Here is a 22,782-nt window from a genome sequence, read left to right as displayed (position 1 = left end):
GGTGTTTCCTCACATGTTTACATACATACATAATTAGTTTACATACACGCACCTGTCATTTCAGGTCCAGGTGCCCCCTCCTGCCCTGCAGTAACCCCCTTTCTCACCTTTCTCATCAGCTGTTCCACCTTTTCCTCATCCTCCTTGCAGTATAAATACTGCCACATTTTCCAGTTTGCTTTCCCTGCCTGATGCCTTATTGGATAAGTTTGCCTGACTTCAGTCAACTTGAACTTTTGTCTTCAGCTGCTTGTCTTTGAGTCATGCTTGTGGGTTCCAGCTGGTGGTTTCCTGAACTTTGACAGCTCTGTGGAGTTGCTTGAAGAATCCCTGTTGGCTTGAACCTTAAAGCCTAACCAGACGTCTGGTCTCCAGCAGCAGGTGTTTTCTGACTTGCGGCCACTCAGTTGGCTGCTTGTACATTTTTTAAGACGATCTGACTCTGAGGTCTGACGAACCATGACTACCTTAAAATCACCTACCATTTCACCTTTTCAGTAGAAACTTGTTGTGAATCATATCTCCTCCAGTTAATAGTTTTTTGCTGGCTAGGTGGGCTGATTCTGGTGCATGAAGACATGATTTGCATTGAGGAGTATTTAGGAGGAAGTTTCACACTTTGTTTGGAGTTTTATTTTCCTCCCAGTGGTGGATTCAGGAGGAGACACAAACACCTGTGAGAGGTCGCAGCAGGCAGATGTCAGGAGGAGGACCTGAAGGAGGGCAGGATGTCCACTGGGAGTCTTCATGGCTTCGACCTCTGACCTTGTCTCACCGCGGTCTGAGACGTGAAACCATGGCGAGCTTCCAACAGCTGTGGAGGCTCAGGACGGTTTCCCCTCTCAGAACACACATGGAGAGAACGAGGTGAATGAGTTCAAGAGCCCTCCGCTTTCAGACCAAAACATTTTCAGCAGCCGTTCATCAGAAAAAAACATTCTTCCTTTGAAGAGAGCTACCCATCATGCACAGGAGTGTTTATTAGCATTTCATAGGACTTTGCAGTGTATCGATAGTCACATATTTGATGGTTATTGGATGCTTTGTTACTGGGCTGCAGGTGTTCATGGCCCCAGTGGATGAATCTTACTTTTGTTGACCGTCTTTCCAACCTTTGGTTTGACGCCACCACCAGGCTAACATTTCCACTTGTGCGCAGTGCTCGGCATTGTTTGGCCTTTTTATTGATAATTGTGCTGAGACAGCACTTGAACTCTGCTACTTGATATTTAACTTCGAGAAACATAAACTTGCTTTTCTTCAAAACCACTTTTAATCTAACAAGAGAAGCCGAAGTTCTCAAATGTTAAATGTTGTGCGAACCCAAGGAAAATCCAAAACTGTCACTCACAAGGAGACAAGCAGCTTTTTAGGTTCTGCTGCACTTTGTAGTCAATTGTTTGCTTCCATGTTTTTCCCTGTTTGGAGAGAAAATAAAACCGTAGCAGTAAAAGCTTTACAGTGTCTGTCCTTAAACGCATCACACCCCTGTGGCTTCTCAGTCCGTGACAAAGGAAGAGGACATAGGGTGATGGCATCCACTTAAGCCTGCGGTGAGGAGTTCATATCGGGCCACCTCAAGGGGGAAGGAGCAGAGAGAGGAGATAGAGGACGAGAAAACGTGAGATGGAAGAAGAACGGGGTGACCTCTAATTAGCCTGTTGCAAGGAGGTCAGGGGAAAGAGGTGAAAACGAGTCGAGCAAGGAGACGACGGGTGAGGAGGTGAAGCTATCTCGTTAGCCTGCAGCTAAGAGGTGAAAGTCGGCTGCTGACAGGAAAGAGGAGGGCGTGTGCCTCTGCCTGTCACACAAGCTGCACTCTTCCTGCTTTTTTATCAGGTTAGCTGAAGCTCAGAGCAAGCATGTGAATCAAATGCTTCACTATTAACATTTTAATGTAGTCGCAAGGATCAAACAAGTACTTTCACATTTATACTCTAAGTGCTGCTTTTACTGCTTGTACTTTTACTTCATTAGGATTTCTCTCGCAGGACTCAGGATGGGTTCAGTGTATGTTAACTGTCGTCGTGGATTTCTCAGTCATGTGAGAGGACAGCTCTCACAGCACGCCGGAGTATGAAGGTTAAAAAGTGGAAAGAACGGGTGTGGAGGTGGAAACAACCTCTCGGCCAAAGGTCATCTCCACCGCCGGAGGGGAGGAGGAGAGAACAAGTGAAATGATGAGTGACAAATGGAGCAGGGCGAGGAGGTGACACTATCAGGTTAGCGCTGTGAGACGGGATGAAGAGTGACGGTGAAACAGGGTAAACAGGGCCAACGGAGGAGCAGCAGAAAGGGGGAGAAACATGGAGAAGCTGTCAGCGTGGAGATGACTCACTGTTAGAAGGTCATCGCTATCAGATGAGAGAGGACCAGGAGAGTGATGGATGGAGCTGGACGAGGAGGTGAAGAGCAGGAGAGGAGAGGAGCCCGGAGGAGGAGGAGGAGGCGACGCTGTCGGGTTGATTCGCCGCTCAAAGGAAAATGAGAAAAAGGAAGTGAGATTTTGAGGGAGTGGAGAGGTGATCAGGTTAGCAATGAGGTGAGGAGATGTGACAGCAAGAGGAGGAGGACGAGACGCAAAAGCAGGAGAAAAAAGGAGGATGTGACAGTGTGGTTGGCAGATAAAGTGAAAACATTTGGACCAAAAACAACCAACTGCAGCCTGAAACAGTCGAATTTGCTGGCGGCTGCAGAGGAAGAAGTGCTGACTGGTGAAGTCAGATCCGTCCATCCCTTTCAGCCGCTGTCCATACTTCAGTTCAGTCCTTCAGAAATGGATCAGACCAGAGAATCAGATGAAAGAGGAGAAAATTCACCCTGTGAGGAAGTGAATTACACTCATGCTGGTGTAACAGCACATATCCTCCTCTCTGATTCGGCTCTTCCAGCTCCTGCTCTCATCTGGTCGCCTCCAAGCAGCAGATTCATCTGATGGAAACCTCTCACTCCTCTGATATACAGTTCACCTCCTGAGGATTCAAAGGAGGACGTTTCTTCATCTTTTCCTCTTTACTGTGTGTTCAGACTGAAAAGGGCAGCGTTAGTGTGGGCGTGTTGCTTCAGGTACATGAGATTCAGTCAGTAAATTCAGGTGCATCTCTGAGTTTGAACGCTCCGGAAATCTTAAATATTCTTCTATAACATAAAATTTTTCTGACTCATTAAGCTTGTTTAATCCAAACTCAAACTTCTTCCAAGGTGCTTGTAATGTGACGTAAAGTGTTGCTGGAGGTTTGACCTCTTCAGTGCTTTTCACTGAAACAGTTTATTTATTTATTGCTAAACAACAACAATAATTTCTTGTCTTCACTGAGTGGATGGATAAACTGTAAACTCTGTGTCGGGAAATGGGATGATGTATTAATCATACGCTTGGTGTTGGACCTGCGACTCGTCCTGTCTGCCCGTCCCAGGATTTTTGGATAATGGAGTCGTTCAAATTCATCCTCCGGTTTGCTTCATCAGAGGCTGGCGATGCAGCAAAACTTGAAGATCAGATGGCTGAGAGGAGGAGGAGCTTTATAATGAATCACATAAAGATAACAGCATTAAGTGGAGAGAGGTGAAAGTCGGGGGGAGGAGGGGGAGGAGGTGACATCAGGGAGACAGGAGGAAGAAAGAAAGCCTTGTTAGCTTTGACAGGAGAGGCTTTCAGAGCAACTGAGGAAGAGGATTCAAACAGTCTTATGGGTCAGTGTGGAAACCGAATTCAAACTCAACGCTGTTTGAAATCCATTTAATCATTGTTCAGCAGCTGATTGGTCTCGTTGCTTCAGGTGGACCCAATTAGTCCCCAGAGTGTAGCAGAGCAAAGACTGAGTAATTATAAGGATTTCTGCTAAATTAGGCGACTTCAGCGGCAGTTGGCAGGTCACCAGCCGAAGGTCCTACTACAGTTCGGTTTCTACCTGGCTGACAGAAAGTGTCAGGCAGCTCGTTAATGAAATTCATTTAGCAAGTCACCAACCGCTCAGTCCTGGTTCTACAGAAGGTCGCAGAGTGGGGACAGTGTGTTGAAGGTACAGTATGTGAGAACTGGCCACCTGTCAAAGGCCACTTCAAACAGATAGGGGGCAGCATTTCGCCAGAGTAAGCGCTAACTGCTGCTGACTGTGCTCTTCGCTGTGTCTGTCTTTAGCTGTAGCCACTAGCTGCCATTAGCCGCTCAGCTTAGTTAGCCATGCAGCTAGTGGCACTGTTAGCATTTTGTTGGTGTTTACAGATGGGACAGCACCCTCCCATGGTTGGATCAGGACCGAATACAGCCTCCGAGACCAAAGGAGGACAGTTTGACGACAGGGACAACAGTACCGGCGTCAGCGGCTCTGACCAGACGTCTGACTCCAGAGACCATATTTCTCATTTCTAATGAACGTGGAGATTTGACTTATCAGGTAAAGAATAATATCCCCCTCTGGACAAGCTCTCCGAATGTTATTTACTGTGACATTATTTACTGTACATCTAAATGTGCTGTCTCACACACACACTCACACACACGTATGTAACGTGACAGGTAAGGAAATACACACACTCAGTATTCAAGCCGCATTATTTGTATGCACAAATAAAAACCAGCACTTGTAGAGATGGAATTTAGATGGAATTTATTTCCATGCATATGAAAGGCAATGCATATATAGGCACCCACACAAACAAATAAATATGGACATAAAAACAAAGCACATTTAAGCAGCACACATACATGCATATTTACAAGTACACAAGACACATAAATATTCAAATATTTAGCAAGTGTTTGTGCACAAATACACAAACACATGAGCCTCCATATATAAATGCTTATTATATGAATTATATAAATTCATATCCAGCTTGAAAATGCTCATTTGGAGCAGACAAGTAGAAGAAAGTTCAGTTTTACAGTTTGTCCTGATACCTGAGACTGAAGACATGATGTTTGAGCCTGGAGAGAAAAAACCTCCAGCTTCAGTTCGTTTCTCCGTGTCGTTCAAGCGCTCATCAACCAATCAGAACGAGCCCCACGGCCATTTGAAAGTGGCTTTTTAAATTATTTTCTTGTCATTTTTCACAGACGAGGTGTTTATGTGAATCAGGCTGCTGCAGAACCATAAAGTCTATCTGATGGAGACGCTCTCTGAAAATGTCTTTCTGCAGGTCGTCCCGTGTTTGAGCCGAGGGACAGTTTTTGTTTCGCTGTTTTTATTTTCATCAGCAGAATCCGTCTTTTACGGTATAGCATTTTTAATAAAGGAAGAAAAAAAACACATTTTTCTTTTTTTATGTGGATATTAGCAAATATCGTTATGAGTTAAAATTATTAACACTCAAAGTATTTCTACCTCCAAACTGTACTCAGCTGAAGTACTTCAGTACATTTATTTACTTGGAAGGTGTTGTGTTGTCACATCAGACTGCAGTTTACTGCTTCCTGTCCCTCTGAACAGAAACTGTTGTGTGTTTACCCCCATTAGCTGTAAGCTTTGTTAGCTCTGTTAGCCGTAAGCTATTGGGTCCATTAGCCAAACACGCTGCAGCTAACCAGCTCTCCCCCTGCCTGTTTCACCATCGTCACATCGTCAGGAGAAAAATATGGTGTTCATAGTGAATTTACTGCATCCATTCAGCTTTTAACACGTTATGTTTTTCATAGCTCTCCCACTGAGCTGCCCGCCAGTGAGACGAACTACCGTAACAGCACGAGAAGTCATGGTGTGTTGTTGCCAGCGTTCACTTCAGTTTTTCATTTGCTAAGTGATAGTTCCACACACGCACGCACGCACGCACGCACGCACGCACGCACGCACGCACGCACGCACACACACACACACACACACACACACACACACTCTCACACACACACACACACACACACTCTCTCTGTAGAAACGTAAAGACTCCTGTTCATCCAGTGAAGATCTCTGCTCATCGCAAACACATTTTCTGTCGTCCCCTGGCCGACGGGACGCTGTTAGCCTGGAGCCCTGCACGAGGCTCTTCTCAGGTGTTCTTCCTGGTTGTGTGTTTAAATAAGCTCATTACTGCTGACGTGAACGGGAGCTGCCCGTTCTCTTAGTGAGCAGCTGACAAGGTTTTACTCTCAGTAACAATCTGTTGAGGAGACAAAGTCTGGCATGTGGATCATCCGCCTCAGGAATGCGCCACCTTTCCACACCTCCACTGTTATTCTCTACCTGTCGCTGTTCGATTTATGAACGCACACACACCTCCTCCCTCATCCCTTTAATTGTCAGTCTGCATCCCAGTGTGCTCTCTCCCCTCATTCCCTCCCTCCTTCCCTTCCATCTTCTCCTGCCTCATTCTTCTTCTCCAGGCAAATATTGATCCTCCAAATTACTTCTCAAGGTCGTCAGTGTCTCCGTGGCGACTGGCACCGTGTCACGATAAGCCCCTGCTGCTGGCGGTGTCATGAAGTTGGCTCACGTCATTGGCTGACAGCTCCCAGGGTAAACACCAACCCCTTCCCCTTCTAATGTCAGGTGTCGTTGAGCAAGGTAGCGCTACAGGTGGGGGCACCCTAATGCCCCCTGGGTGCTCAGAGCGTTATGACATCAACCACAGGGGGGCAGCAGTTGCTTTGGTCGTTTTAAGTCTAAAACTGAGCAGATCAGTCCCTCCATGAGAAATGTGAAACCTCTGCAGGACAACACACAGCCACACTCACATGTTTTCATTGACATTTTAAAGCACTGCTGAGACAGGCAGCAAACACCCAGGTGCCCCGGTGGATTGCACTGTGCAGCATTCATTAGAAATAACAAGAGACATGCTGTGCATAAATACATGAAATATGTACTGTTGTTTACTTTCAGTGTGAGGGTCATCGGGGATTAATTTTACATTTGTTTTTATCGGTCTGCTATGTGTTCTGGCCCCTTCAGACCACACATTCTGTATTTCAAGGTTGCTGAACCTCATCAACTCTGCGCTCTTTGTTTAGGGCATTATTACCGAACTAAAGTCTGTTTGGCTGACATGAAGGATTGTACGCCTCACAGTCCTATTGGAAGCCTGTATTAGAAGCCTCTTGGGAAACCTGTGAGCTGCTGTGATGTGCTGACTTTTGTTCCAGGCTGCAGGTGAACCACCTGCTGCCATGTTACACTGAATAAAATACCTTCCAGCACAGTGAGTCCAGTTAGTGAGGAGAACGGCTCTCATCCAGATGAAGGCCATTAATCAAAGTAAGACTGCGTACTTTGTGCTGAACAGTGTCCCTCTGGCCACAGGTGAACCCTGGCTGATAATGTTATATGTTAAAACATGGTGTAGCAGTAAAGAAACAACTGAACTCTCATGCTTTGTTTGTGTGTCATTAGCAAACTAAGCAGCATGTGAGCATCACGTCAGGCGTCACTGGTCTGAAATTCCATAATAAGCTTTCAGCATATTGTACTTCAAGTGCTCTGAGAGAAAACCAGAGTCTGAACCTCTTAGCCCTGTTTCAAGCTTCAGAACATCTCCTCGATGGGAGACTTTGGCCAATCACAGGCCAGTTCAGACAGAGGGTGTTCCTATTAGCTGATGCGCTGGCGTGTCCCTCAGATGATGAAAGCCTAGCCTCTCGTAGCCGCACCTCTCTCCACACACCTGCTTCGACGGAGGAAAATCCTGCATCTTGTGATGAATTTCCAAAAAAGCAGATCCTCGCACTTGTTCAGTTGTGGCGGCTTTAATTATTCCCAGTCAGGACTTTTTTCAGTGGTAATAAACTGGTGAAAATGGTCCTTAAATGTCACCTCTCAGCCTCTTCAGTCTTCTGTGTTAAGACCTGTGACAGCACCACCTGTTTCTCTACTTGTGTCTAACTTTGATTTAACTTTATGCATCAGTGTAGAAGTGCGCGCACACACACACACACACACACACACACACACACACACACACACACACACACACACACACACACACACACACACACACACACAGGCTCATTATACGGTTCATCACCCTCACCCTCACTACTCCTCCTCCTCCTCCCCTTTAAGCCCAGCCATTATCCTCCTTGATATATCACCTTTTCACTTGCAAATGACTGACACCATTGAATCCGGGTGCTCGCACTCTGCAAGTGGCACTTTTTTCCTCCAAGAATAGAGCCCATAATAAGTCTCAATGTGGTCAAGGACAAGAGATGGTCTTTTATCGCGCTAATGACCATCGCTGCTGCGGAGGGCCAGTTTCTGCGGACCCTTACATGAGCGTGTGGCCATTGTGGTTGCTCTTATAGAAAGCACATGATAGGTACGGTGAATTAGACAAAAGCAGTGCATGGATTATACATATGCTGATGAGAAGAGAGGCTGTGAGGAGGTTTACATAAAGATGTTTACCAGTTTGGAGAGATGAATGTCAGCTAGCTTCACTTTGACTTTCATGTAGGATTGAACTTGAAAGCAGTTTTACATTGAGATTAACTTTGAATAATGACTGACATTGTTGTGTCTGGGCAACATTTAGCATGTAAAAGTTTTTCTTCTTGCTGTTCGGCCAATGGAGTGTCAAGTCTTTTTGTAAGACTTTTGTTCTGAAGTGTAAATGACAAATTAATCTCCCTGTTAAACACTTGATATCATTGCCTATACAGCTCATCATGACCTCCAGGATCACTTGATCCATTACTGTTTACATCACACATAAGTCTTCCTCATCAACACTTAAATGTCCTTTTCTGATGATACATTTTTATATACCCCAGGCTCCACCTGAGACTCCTCCTCATCCTCGGTTGGCCTTTGATGCTTTCCAGTTATCACTCATTAATCACAGACTCGTGTTAGATGCAGAACAGACCAAGGAGTGTTCTCCACCTGCACCAGTGACTCCACCTGTTCTGCCATTATAACTTTAAATGGCACTCAGATTACTTGTGTTAAGTCATCCAGATACTTTGGAAAAAATCTTTCATTCATTCATATTCAGCATTTAACCCAAACATTAGACATCAAACTAAGCTTTGTGTATAGCTTTAAAGACCTTTCCTCCATCTAGTTCACTGCTATCTTCACGTCCCGCCCTCCGAGTTTAATGTCACACCTCTAAACTAGCTATTGTACAGTTAACCTTCATGCGTGTCCTTGACTGTGGAGATATTCTGTATTTGCCACGCTGCCCCATCAACACTTCAGCCGCCAAACTCTGTGTATCATAGGGCATTACGCTTTATCACAAATGGCATATAATATAAATTATCACTTAAATTAAACTGTCACTTAACAATAAGTAGTTTAACTCAGTCCAACATGCGCCATCCTGCTGCCACAAAAACTCACTGCAGCACCAAATGTGGATTAATCCGCTGCTGAAAATAGTCCCCAACAAATGTTCTCCTGTTTGTTTGATAAAACTGCATTGAGCAGCTGTTTTAGGAAGTTATTGAGCCTTTTTTAAACATGGAAGTCTTTATTGGAGCTGAGAGTCCATGAAAAACAGCCCCACACCAGAACTGGCAGAGATTATTCTGCAGGGTGTCTCCACAGACAGTCAAAACGTAGCTGAAATTGAGCTGCTTGAGAAAACCTGGATTGTCCGTGATAACCGTGTCCCCCTCTGTGTTTTACTGTCACTCCGCTGTAACTGAAATCCAATCAGAAGCCATCAGGTGCCACAGGATCGACCACCAGGTGATGTTACTCCTGCTGTCGTCCAGCTCTCAGCTTCTCTAATAGGCTGGGATGGGGCTGTGAGGGCGGACGGGCTATCAGCGGCTGGGCGAGCGCTACGTCCCACTGATCCCACTCGCTCACGCTTACCGTGGTAGCCCACTTTGTTGCCATGCAACTACCTGTTAGAGCCTTTATACGACAGCTCAGTCAGTGGGAGGACAGGCGTTCTTATGTGAGTATGGAGAGCTGCGTTTAAAGGTGATGGATCCATGTGCTGCATAGAATAAGTGTGAATGGCAGGAGAGATAAGAGGACCAAGAGATAAATGCAGGGAGACTCTCCACAAAGGCAAAGGTCGTCATGTGTTTTCATGCATCTTTGTTCATGTAAGAGAGGGATGGATGAGTAGATACAGCTGGAGCAGGATTTAGCCATATAGGCTGGATTATAAGCAGGTCGCACACATAAAGGAGGATGGAAAGAAAACACAACGCACATACAGTAAAGAGGGAAACGACAGGCCTCCCACAGTGAGAGCTGAAGTCTTTAGCAGCGCAGAGATGGTGTTAGACAAAGCTGGAAAATGAGAGCGAGATGACTTCCTCGCTATTTAAGATCCTGTCTCTGCATGTGGTCAAAAGCTTCACGCCGATCTGGGCTCAGTGAGTACGCTGGAAATTGGCGAGGCAGATGAGGTGAGTCGTTTCCTTGCGTGTGAAGAAAGACAGAGATCCGTGTACTTTAGGAACAGAGGCGAAAACGTGACGTTTGGCCGGAGCGTGAGGATGAAAGAGATTACTGTGGCTGCAGCGCGTGATTGAAACACAAAGACAGCACTTTGTGTGTGTGTGTGTGTGTGTGTGTGTGTGTGTGTGTGTGTGTGGAAAATAATCATGCAGCTTCACACTGATAGTTCAGTGATGTACACTCATCAGCTGTCCTTTTGTGCAGGATGATGCTGCAGCTTCCTGTCAATCTAATGAGCCAATCAGGAGCTGTGCGTGAAGATTCCTGTAGTGCACGTTACACTGTGTGCAGCCTGTAACACTTCACATTAAAGGATGGTGTTTTATACTTTTATTCATGTCAGGATGTCCAGTGAAAACACCAAAACGTTCATGTTTGTCTCCGAGCACCACACAGTCAAAGACAAAGGTATGCTTTCACTTTTTTAAAGGTCACAGTAGTTTCCTAAAACAGCTGCTCACTGTGGTTTTTATCCAGCAAACAGGAGGAGGTTTATTTGCTGGGGACTATTTTCAGCAGCGGATGAATCCACATTTTAGGCAGGCAAGGAGAGCAGACGCAATGAATGGAGAAATACTTACAAATGTTTCATTGACAGATCATTAATGGGAGGGGAAATGCTAAAACAGCATCTCAGACGTGAGGTCACCGTAAACCAAGTATTGATGGCTTTCCAATTTTTCACAGACAAATCAAGTAATTTGAATGGATCATCTTGGAGTTTGGGCAGTTTTGATGTGTGTTATTCACTTTTTATGGACAGATGTTCACAGATGTTCTGTGATGAATGAGCGAATATTCCTCTGATTTAACGTCAAGCATTTATTTTTTTCTTTATTATTGACACCTTCCCTCCTTATCATTTCCTTGATATGTTTCACCATAATTGTCCAATTAAAAAGGATGACCAACATCATTGTTATTGCCATACATCACCCACTTAATCCGCCTGTAATTACTTCAGCATAATGCTACGATTACCTCGTCATCCCCGAGCTGTAATGTGAAGTGCTTCAGAGCCGCCGAAGGCTTTGTTCAATCTATTCAAGCTCTGGTTGAGTATAATGTTTCACTGATGAAGAATCCAGGACAAAAGACGTTGAACACAGATGCAAACTCACGCACAGCTAATGAGAGCAATGGAGGACATGTTTAAAGTGATGAAGACGCATTAGAGGGAGACACTGGGGTAAGATTTAAATTTGGTGTGTTGGGGAGATGTGAGGAGACTGGTGAGGAGACGATGTCTTCCAGCCTACAGTAGAAAACGAGGGCTGACGGTGGAATATGAGTCACACTTATGTGGGAGTCAGAAACAAGCTTTGATGAAGCTCCTGGAGGTTTGGAGGTCCTGATTTAAACTGACTTCTGTGCTGGAAGCTGCCCGCCTGATAACCTCAAGGAGACACCCACTCGTGCACGAGACAGATGGCGGCAGCATTTAAATGCTGACATGTCACAGTGAGAAGGTTCTGGGTTTCCACTGTCCAACTTCACTGAAGGTCTTTGGTCACATAAACCGTACCTTCATCGCTCAGCAATGAGTTCATGATGTTTCTGTCTGTGCTGCTGATTTACCAGCTCTGTCAAAGCAACTGCAAGTACACACATCTGATCACAGGTCTGTGCATTTACACCTGCTAATAATCAGCCGTGTCTTTATCTCCATTCTGGCTGCTCTGTGATCAGATATTGATATGCAGATTAGAGCTGCTGGGTTTCAGGAAATAGGACAGTCCAAGGCATCTTCTCTGGAGCCTCGCTAACAATGCTAACATTACTGGCGTTAGTGCTAGCTTGGCTTTGTCTGCTGGTCATCTGACTGGTCTTGCATGTTGCATCTGGCAGAAGAAGGACTCGCCCAAAGCTTTTTGCCGGGCAGCTTTAACTATCAGGAAGAGGCGGAGTTAGACGACCTTTCAAGAACGCAGCCAACCTGTACACATCTTTTACACCTGGATGAGATCACAGTGTGAGAAGGAACAGGTGCAGGTGTGGTCACGTCAGCACACGAGAGGCCGCAGAGTGAAGTTGGGACACGTATCACAAGCTTAATGATCAAGTCCTCAGCATCCATACGGCGTCCTGCATGGATCAAAAATACAGAACTGATGAGTGCAATTTTCAAAATCACAAGAGGCTGCAATTTGTTTTCTGAGAGCAGAAGATGTATCTGACAGCTTCTTAGGAGTACAATTTAAATGGCCTGTCAGCAGTAATCTTTTATCCTTTTCAATATGACGAAGTTCTTCAGTTCGTCTTTTTGGCCTTTTATCACAGCTGAAAGATAAATACTGCAGAGATGGCTCTGCAGGCATCTCAGTTTGTCAAAATCACTGTATTCAGCAAAATAGGCTGTTTAATATATTTTGCATGGCATTTTTTGCAGTTTTTGTTCCCCTGGCAGTGCTTTGCAGCCCTAACAGTGGTGCAATATCATGAGGCATCAGCATGTGGTGAATGTCCCCTTTGAGGATTTGTTCGGTTGGAGGTGGTTTCCTCGGATTGGAAGGTGTAATCCGTCTGAAGAATGGGATTTAAGAGAACATCCAGGTGGTAAACGGCTCAGATTGGGCTCCAGCAGGTTTTTGGCAGCTACAAATAGTGCTGGACCAAGAGTGTGTCCGTGTGCATGTTGTGTAACGAACAGAAAAGGGATGGAATTAGTAAGGAAATGTTTTGAGATCAAATATTAAAACAGGACTTACATAGTTTTTAAGACATTCAGCCACATTTTGGGACCCAGACAACAAATGAGCAAATGTTGAGTCAATGAAAGAATCTTGATTTAGAAAAGGATAATCACAGATGAGAATGAGGCGGTCTGCACCAGGTAATGACTGAGCCCGACTCTCCACCGTCCTCCTCTGATAGGAGACCACACTTCTGATGATGATGCAGGACGACTGTCCAATCGGTGCGTCATCTGTCAGCCTGTTTAACGTCACGTTTACTCCTCTCTCGGCCCGGTCCTCATGAACCAACCACAGGTGTGAAAGCTTTGTCCTTTCATTCCTCCTGCTGCTGTGAAAGAAGCTCCTGCAGCCGCCTGCAGCCATCAGAGCTAGAAAGAGGAGGATGATGAAGGGTGCAGAGAGAAAAAGAGACGTCCAAATGTAGACAGGGGGAGAAAAACTACAGCTGGATGAGGAGCTGGAGATGAACATGAATCCTCCTCCTGCATGAGTGACGGTGTCCTAGTGTGTTTGAGCCAATAAGAACATCCAGGCCCTAAACAGTTGCTGCATATGAGCACGTATAATTATAAGGAGTCATTAGTGTAATTATCAAGCTATATACTGCTGCTCTTGTCGAGTGTATAAGGACATTTCTGATCAGGATGTTAATAATTAAATCGATGCTTATGCATGCATGTAGTATCATGAATATTGATATTCCACATGGTCAAATGTTTGCTTTCACCAGAGGCTTTGCAGTGTGTTTCATCCAATGGGAGCCGAGAGGATGTTTTATAATAAAGCACATCAGACAGAACCAGCACCAGATTGTGCCTCTCATGTATTATCATTACAGTGGAGTTAAGCATCTGCATAGCTGAAAGAGAAATCCCAGATGATCCACAAGGCTGTTAAACAGCATTTACTGCTGAAGTGAATGGAAGCAGACCAACGCAGAATGTCTGAGGCTTTAAAATATTCAGATTCAGAGAACAAAGTACTGACAATTTTTATTTGTTTTTTGAAGAATCGTGATGAAGGAGCGTACTGAGTGGCACATTTCAGACTGTAACGGAGACACTGTTCCTGAATCAGTGCGTCTGACTGTGTCTGACATTTATGCGCTGACATTTCTTGTCAGTAATCTGCCGTCATGTACGCAAACACAGATAATAACAAGAACCGTTCATGTGAATTCATCACGTGAATTATATTTTGCCTGTAAAATATGACATGAGGTTCACATAAGCTCTCTGTTGAGCAACAAGATGTAGATAAAAAAGTAAAATTTTAACCAATCCTACTCTTGCTAATCTTAATAAGATTCATAGCATAATGAGGAAAAGTGCTGCACAGATTACAGGCTCTTATGCTGATCTGTAGTTATTATTCCGTTTTTGTTTTTGTGAAGTCATTTAGTCTCCTGGCGGCGTCCTTGGCCCGCGGGCTGGGAACCTCTTTTCTAACAGGCAGAATAATGTTGGACCCAGATGTCAGAAGGCTCGTACTGCACAAAGTGTTGTCAAACCACCTTCTGGGTTTTATCTTTCAGGCAGACCGAAGCTCTGTGGCTCGATGTGGTGACGATACGTGAACCGAAGCTAACGGAGAACGTGTTAGAAAGTCGTGATTTGAGCTCCTAGCAGGTCGAATCTGTCCTCCTGTGCTCGCAGTGCAGTGCAGGCATGGCAGGACTTTGCAGCACTTTTCGTGAATCTGCATATTTATGTGACAGCGCGGCTTCCATTTCATGCCTGTGTGCCTTCAGAGTCGCCCTGCTCTGTATTTCATGTGCACAGCTTTGCTGCGTTAAAATAACCCCACGGCTTCACGCCGTCCACCGTTTGATTTACTGACACTGACCCATCTCCCCGTGTGACAGCGGCTCAGCCTGTAACCATATAATGGCCCATAACTACCCGGCACAACTGGACTCTCACATTCATATCGGCTTTTATTTCTTCCAGCTGCTGGAGGTAAAGTGAGTAATGAGGTGTTTTATCCAGAAGGCACAACTCAGCAGCAGGGAGGAGGAGGAATGTGTCATATAAACCACTAACAGCTCTAAGTGCTCTCAAACTTAAGTAGTACAACCCGAGTAGATTTTAGCAGGGCTTGCCACAAGGCAACAAAAGGTTTGGGCGTAATCAGCGATGAAAAGGTGAAAACACGGCTGGTGAGGAGGAGAGAGGAAGTCTTTGGGATAATCCGGTGTGCTGCCATCCGTCTGTCCATCTGTCCGTCCATCCGTCTGTCCGTCATTTAGCAAAGCAGGAGTTCATCCAAAGACATCTCTGCTGTCAGCCGTCACTTTGTGTACCAGCCACCGATTTGTCCGACCTCTCAGTGAGCCGCTGTGCCAGCCAGGCTGTGTGCCAGTTAACCAATCAGAGATTCTCCCTGACGGCTTGTCAGTATCTCTGCAAACCAGGCGGCCGTGTAACCGTTTAGTCAAGTGAGCCATCCGGCCGGCTTCCTGTCCAGGCAGTCAGAGCGGTGACGGCGAAACATGGTGCAGAAGAGTTTAAAGCCAGGAGGACAGCTGACATCCTGCACGTCCCGGTGTGTCGGTTTAAATCCTCCTCCCGGTGCGTCACACTAAGTCTTCCCCCTAATTGACAGAGCAGAGGATGTTTTCTGCCAGACATACTGATGGCAGGATGCAGCAGAGAGGGAAAGGGAGAAACTGAAAGGCACAAGGATTCATGTCAGCACCATGGAAATGTCTTCCCCCATACAGGACGCTCTGTCAGCTCAGTGTTGAGCACCACTGCTGTGTCTGCTGAGGTAATGATGTGATTCCACAGCGCAGAACATAAAATATTAAGAACATCACCTCATATTTATTCACACACATTGGCAGTGAGCACTGCTGAGGAACAGTAAGGTCTTGAGCTGGAGTTCCTCTAATGGCCACTAGATGGAGAAAACTCACAAATCGGTCCAGAAGTGCAAGAAAATACCTTTAAATGTTTCTCCCCCGCCATCGCCGCAAGATGTGAAGCTAAATAATTTAATTGTAGTGAGTGAATAGTCCAGTAGGTGGTGCTAATGCATCTGAAGAAATACATGAAGATACCAGAAGAATAACTTCAGCAGTATAGATCCGATAATTAACAGTTAGTAATAATAGCCAGCTAGCTAACAACTCTCCGCACCAGGGATGAACTGCATTTATGGGCTGTTCATAGACGTCTTCACAGGCTCTCAGCCACACAGATCAGTGCAGATTGAACTGTACCACGATAGAAAACAAAAAAGCAGAAAATTCTCACATCTAAAGACGTGTTTCCACGTGAGAAATTACTAAAATAATGGATTTATTATCAAGATGGATTTGCATCTATCAAATCTGAGTCGATGTTGGGGTGCAGGGGATGATATTGTTATGTCTCAGATACTTCTTCCCTTCTGCCTTTGAACACTAACACGCTGACGATATTAATTTTTCACACTTAAGCCAAAAGAAGAATTCAAGGAGAATTCTGGATGCATCGTATAGACTGAACGTCTGCAAAGGAGCAAAAGTTATTTCGGTTCGCGCAAAGTTAGAGGCTTATCTAAGCTGACGTCCCGCTGTGTCCAAAGCAGAGATCCCTCTGCTGAACTTTAACTGATTCTACACTCAGAAACCAGGCAGACGTTTGGTTTCACATTGATTTCCCAGCATCCAAATGAAAGGAGTTTTTTATTTTTTTTTTTAAGAATAAGTCAACTTTAATGGGGTTTCTCTTCTGGCCTCGAGGCAGTAAACTAGAAAATTTGATGTGAAGAATTGATATTCTGCACATCACATCTTCATGACTGAGGTGGAATCAATCATTGATCAGAGCGCTGGCCTGATTTGTGGGACAGAAAGTGTTGCTCTCAGTTTGTCCCCTCACTGAAAAACATTGTGGTCCAGCGAAAAATCAGCTTTATGTCTAAATGTTAAATGTCTAATCGTGTTGATTTGACGTAAAAACCAGCATCCACAGCTGCAGTCAGCTTCAGCTGCAGTTCCTCCAATGGCCACATGGCGCTGTTCCAAAAACTGACCTGAAAACCACATTGAACTGAAGAGGAAACCCCTTTTAAAAGGTTTGCCAAAAGCACTTTGTGGTACATTAAAGGACGTGTTTTTTTACAGTGTGTTTTGTTTGGTCTCCTAATTATTTTCTCCATTAATCATTTGTACTATGAAACATCAGATAATTGAATTCCAGAGCACGAGGTGAAGTTATTAAATGTTGTTTTGTTCAACCAACAGTCCAAAACGTTCCATTACTCCCTGCAAAGCCAGTAAATGGACTCGGGCTGCAACTATACTATTTTCCTTATCAGTTCGTCTGTTTGTTTTCGGAATCAATAGCTTAATTTTGTCTATAACATATCAGAAAATAGTGAAGAATGCCCAGAGCTGAAGGTGATGCTAAACCTCCGAAATATTCACTTAACCTTCATCGTTTTTACGGTCAACTAATTGATTAGTCAACAAATTGTTGTAATTGCTTGCAAGTGGACTTTATTTAACGTTTCATTAAATTTCCTTGTCTTGTTCAAGAGTTTGCAGTTTTAGTAACATATAAAATGTGATTTTTGTTGCTGCTGAATAGATGATTGACAGAATGAGTCTCCAACAAATCTTCTGATAGTCGATTAATAGTTTTCTCCATTTTATGTCTCTGTAAACTGAATATCTATGACTTTAGGACTGTCGCTGTGACTGACAGGACATTTGAAAATGTTCTCTCAGCTCTGGGAAACCGTGACGGGCGTTTTTCATCACTTTCTGACAATAATGAAAATAAGTTTTAAGTCTTGCCCGGTGAAGTGACACAAGTGATTTTTGTGAAGTGAAAAAGAAAATTGGCAACTTCAGGAACAAATTTGTAAACCATATTTCTTTATTAAAGATTAAGAAACTCCAAGCAGCATATTCATAAATAAAATAAGGGTCTCCCTCGGATGTACTGTGACAGACTATATGCTATGACAGTTCATGTTTTCGTCCTCTGACGCGGTGCTGGAGGTTTAACGTAAAGGGGTGACGCATGGCCCCAGCACGCAGACTTCCTGTTGACTTCCTGTCTGCTGACCGCTCTGCCTGTCCGTCATGTTGTGGAGCACAGTGTAAAAAGCAAGTCGGTTCACAAGAGCAACTACTGACACAGAAAACATCCACGTAGAGTCTGTTCACATGAGAGCTGCTTCAGTCCCTCCGGCGCTGAACTCCAGTCTGGCTTTTCTTCTTTGTCCAATTCCCAGACAGAGTGAAAAACACAGTAGATTTTGTATTGTAAGTGGAGAATCTGTATTCACACAGGAACAGAACATTAGCTTTTTAGCCCCCTTTGGCAGATTTAATTTATTCAAGGTTTTCTGAAGAGAGAACATTAAATTATGAGTCCTTTCTGCTCTGGACAGTCGAGAAAGGTCACATTAAACATCTGCATCCACAGGAACACATTGAACCTTTTTTAATGCACCAGAAGAAGTGTGTTGGTCCTATAAGCAACAGGCTAAACTGGCTGAATCTTTAGGAAACTGATTTTTAGTTATAACGGCACAGTATCCCTAAGAGTCCACACTGGACTAAAGATTTACATCAACGCTTAAATCAATCCTGTGCTATCACAGGATGTGGTGTAGCCTGTGTGCAGTGAGGTGGAGGTCGGGATGGAGGTCCTCATACCTAAACGACTTAACAGGTCGATTCCCACTGACTCCCAAAACAACTTATCTGATCACCGGCGAGTACCAGCGATAGGCGGACCTTCGTCACTTGGTTAACGTTGTGAAACAGTCGCAGTTTGCGGAGGTTTAAGCACCAAAACTTAAAGAAACAGCCCGGGCATGAAGTGTATCTGACGTGTGTTTGCAGAAATAATGGATTTATAACCGGGACCGCTGATCGAGCTAATCCTAACCAGGCGTTTAGTTGCCCGTCCATAAACACTGCAGTTAACCCGCCTTAACCACAGTCTTTCCCTGATGTTAACGGTGCCATGTGCAGATATTGTACACAGAAATAATTTTTAAAACATTGACATTAGACATAAAAAAAGGTCATTGAACATAATCTGGTTTTTGCAGAATTGTCCAACATTAAGTCTAAATGTTTGTTTGGATGTTGTGAACAAACTTGTGAAAGATTGAGATGTAATTTGTTGTAACATCAGTTAGCGCGGGCTGTTTTTTATTTAATCCACATTGCTGTTCAATGAAAGATTTCAGCAAGACGTGTCCAATCATCATTTTGCATGAATGTACCCTCGATCTGATCAATGTCCCATCGTAGTGTAAGACTTTTAGGAATGAAGCCCTTCATTCTGAGAAGTTAATGTCCCTCCGTTTCCTCTGCTGACATTAAAACGTCAAACTTTTTTAAATGGGACCTCCTGAAAGGCGAGCTGGTCTCTGTCCGTCGGGAGTCCGACCATTAAAGCTGCTGCTCACGTGCTGAAAACTCCACTGTGTGTGATCAACATGTTTCCAAACAGCCAAAGCCTGGCAAATGAAAATTAAGTCAAAACTCATTAGACCCATAAATGCACATTAATTGCACTTATGAAAGCAAACAGGAGGGTGGAGTGTGTGGTTTCATCTTTCCTGTTGAAAATAGTTTTCCATAAAGGTTCATCATAGAGCTCTCCGTACAGAAAAACAATCCAGTGTTTAGCAAACGTATTCCATAAAATCTGATTCTGTCTATATTACAAGCAGTTGAGGTATGGCACCTGCAGAATCTCCACCATCACCAGCCTCTGATTGCACTTTGGATAACGACGCCCTCTGTCATCCCTGCAGGTGATAATGGATCTCATTAGGAATGACTTGTGGGAATATGAGGCCTCTCGCTGCCACTCTCACTCTTTGTGATTAAAACAACTGCACTGCTTTGCAGGAGAAAAACCTGTAATCAAGTGTTTGACATTAAATTCTCTAGTATAAAAAATTAAAGACACATCTGTATAGCTGATAGTTCTTTCTACGAGACTTTTTTCTTCATGTTAAATATAACAAACAAAAAGGTCAGAGACCGTGAGGCTACTGTCACACCACCTGCTGTATGTTCTGAGTGTCTGACCTTCAAAGTCCACACTGAAGCAGGAGCTATGCGGTCACTCTGAGTAAGACGCCAACAAACTACTGGACGTGACCCTGGGATTATGTGTAAAGGGGCTTTCAGATAAGCAAAGTCACGACCGATGTGCTTTGTCGTGGGCGTTTGTGTTGCTGGGACCAGTAGCTTTGGATCTTAGGCCAGTATGAAAACCCCTTCAGGGAACAGAAACTTGGAAAGCCAAAAAGAACAAAATGAATTGTGGACTAACGCTCATATTCAACTGTTCAGGGCTCCAAGACCTGGTCTTAAATTGGTACCAGTTTGGTCCTGCTGTCATTATTTGACCGTTACTCATTCAGGATGAGTAATAAGCAGTAAATGTCCTCGCAAGAATATGTGGACAAAATGCACAAGTGTGACCACGGAAGTCAATGCTGTTTGGCTCCAATGTTCAGGAATCAGTAGGTGCAACTGAACAAGCTGTCGGCTCTGAGGCTGGAAAGCTCAGTGTAATGAAAAGCAAACTGTAGGATGGAAGAAAGTTTTCATCCTCTGTAGTTGTGGTTGGTAAATGAGAACGTTGTAGAGGTTCTGAAGGAGATCTCCAAAGCCACCGCGACACATTGCCCATTTTCATAGCGGTACATCCAACAGGTGTAGGAGTACTTCAGCTTCAACCAAAGTGGTTCAGGGCCGGTTCATGATATCCAGCCCTAACACTCAGCAACGCGTTTCAAAGACTGGGAAAGATGTGGAACGCTCCAAAAACACCTGTTTGGATCGTTCCACAGGTAAACAGGTTGATTGGTAATCGAGGTCGTACGTGAATGAAACGGCTGAACAGGTGTTTGAATCTAAAGCACCATGAGGGAGCGGTGATTCTTCAAAGACGAACAGGACATCGACAGCGTTTCACCTTCCTGACAGAGGCCAATCTTTCTTTGTTAATTTCCAATATTGGAACCCAGCAGCTAAAAAACATTAAGTATCAGATGCTTTGTACCAAAGAACCAAACAGCAGGTGTGATCACAGCCGAACAGTCCCTCCTGCCCCCACCCGACCTTAAACGCCTCACCTGGACAGTGCTGATGCCAAATAAAAAGGTACTAAAAACAAACCACTCAGCTGTGTGTAAAATATGAACCAGATAAAAATCCACTTGTTTTCCCCCCTTTGTTGAATGATACACCATTTACAGTCAATGTAAGAAAATGAATGTAGACTCTGATTTGAAAAAACAACGTATATTATATATTCAATACAAATGAAAAAAAAAAAAAATTGTGATCATTTTCATCCGATGTTGAAGATATATATAGGGTTGGTACAGAGGTGCATAACAGTAGGTGTCCAACACTAAAATGTCCCTACAGCGGTGCATCATGGGTAGTCGTTTACATCGATGAGTTGTGGAGAGACATCGTTTAATTTCGGCACTTAGAAAACAATCACAATGAATTTCGCGTCATTGTTTCATATTGAACAAAATTTACAAAGCCATTCAAACAGTCATAACTTTTTCATCAATGTATATATATATATATTTTTTTTATCTCGTTTTGTTTGTTTTTTATAACTCAACTTCAAAAATTGAGAATATTCAAAATACACTTTAACCTCACTTCGTTCTCTTGGTATTTACAGATATTTACAAGAGAAAAATTACACCCGCCAACCCGCCCGCCGCCCCACTTTTTTTTGTGTTTTGTGTTTTGTAACATCAGCGTTTCTGAACAGGTGGTGAGATACAAAATCTTTTCACTTTGTACATATATGTTTTCTTGCCTTCTGAATACAGTAATTTTCCTCTACAGATCCCTAACTGGCCTCAAATAAACCGGACCAAAGTCCAGCGAGTGACTTATCTTTGATGCAGTTTGATCCCGTCCCGTCCCACCCCCTCTCCCCCCCTCCGATCACTATATGGATGTACTGTGGGTGGCCTCAATGGCTTCGGGTATGGGTCCTGCGGAGACTGCCTGGTAGGACATTGGCATGGGTGTCTTGCCAGGGCTCTGCCGGAAGAGCCCCCCGTTGGGAGCCCTGTGTTTGCACTGCATGCTGCCGCTGAGGCTGGTGCTGCTGAGAGGGTGGTGCAGGGGCAACGTGTTGCTGCCAGGGCCCTGGGATGGGGGTAGCGTCCTGCCTAGGGTCCCCCCATGGTGAGGGTGGGGAAGAGGAGGAGGCGGCGCCCCCTCCCCGGGGAGGAAGGTGGTCACAGCGAGGCCCGAGGGCGGGTAGTCCCGCACGGACTCCGGCCCCGGCACCAGAGAGGCCTGGCTGGGCTGCATGCTGCCGATGTCCAGCGCAGAGATCTCGATAGAGGGGCCGGGGATCTGCTTGTGGGCCAAGTCCTCGTCCAAAAGACTGTTCATACGACGATGCACCTGTTCCAGATTCACCTCCTTGTCCTATAAGAGGAGGAGTTGGGGGTGGAGGAGGACAGAGGAGAGACAGGGGGAGGGAGGAGAGGAGGGAGGGACACAGAGGCTGAGATTGGCGATGGGCCGGTTTCTCAGACTGTTTGAGGTCTGCTGGTGCTCCATGCATCTCAATCTGTCATTGTTTTTGGACATGGCCTTTGTTTTGGACTGATGGACTGCTATCACACGCCAGCTGATAGACAGCCTCTCGTTTCTGTTTGTGGTTTGAGCCCAGTGGGAACTGAGGCCACAGAAACCAATCTGAATGTGCACC

The 22,782-nt window shown here is 44.7% G+C and overlaps 1 protein-coding gene across 3 annotated transcripts in view; it reads right to left on the bottom strand.

Moving 5' to 3' along the window:
* Positions 1 to 17,913: 17,913 nt before the first annotated feature.
* Positions 17,914 to 22,782, bottom strand: part of LOC139349289 (glutamate receptor ionotropic, delta-1-like) — a 397,115-nt gene continuing 392,246 nt past the window's right edge. For all 3 annotated transcript variants that reach the window (XM_070989916.1, XM_070989918.1, XM_070989919.1), the window contains one exon: positions 17,914 to 22,496. In XM_070989916.1, coding sequence (XP_070846017.1) covers positions 22,030 to 22,496 — 467 coding nt within the window. In that variant the 3' untranslated portion in view covers positions 17,914 to 22,029. The remainder of the gene's footprint in view (positions 22,497 to 22,782) is intronic.

This window comes from Chaetodon trifascialis, chromosome 21, assembly GCF_039877785.1.
Source record: "Chaetodon trifascialis isolate fChaTrf1 chromosome 21, fChaTrf1.hap1, whole genome shotgun sequence".
Classification (NCBI taxonomy): Eukaryota; Metazoa; Chordata; class Actinopteri; order Chaetodontiformes; family Chaetodontidae; genus Chaetodon; species Chaetodon trifascialis.
This window is presented reverse-complemented; position numbering and strand designations above follow the sequence as displayed.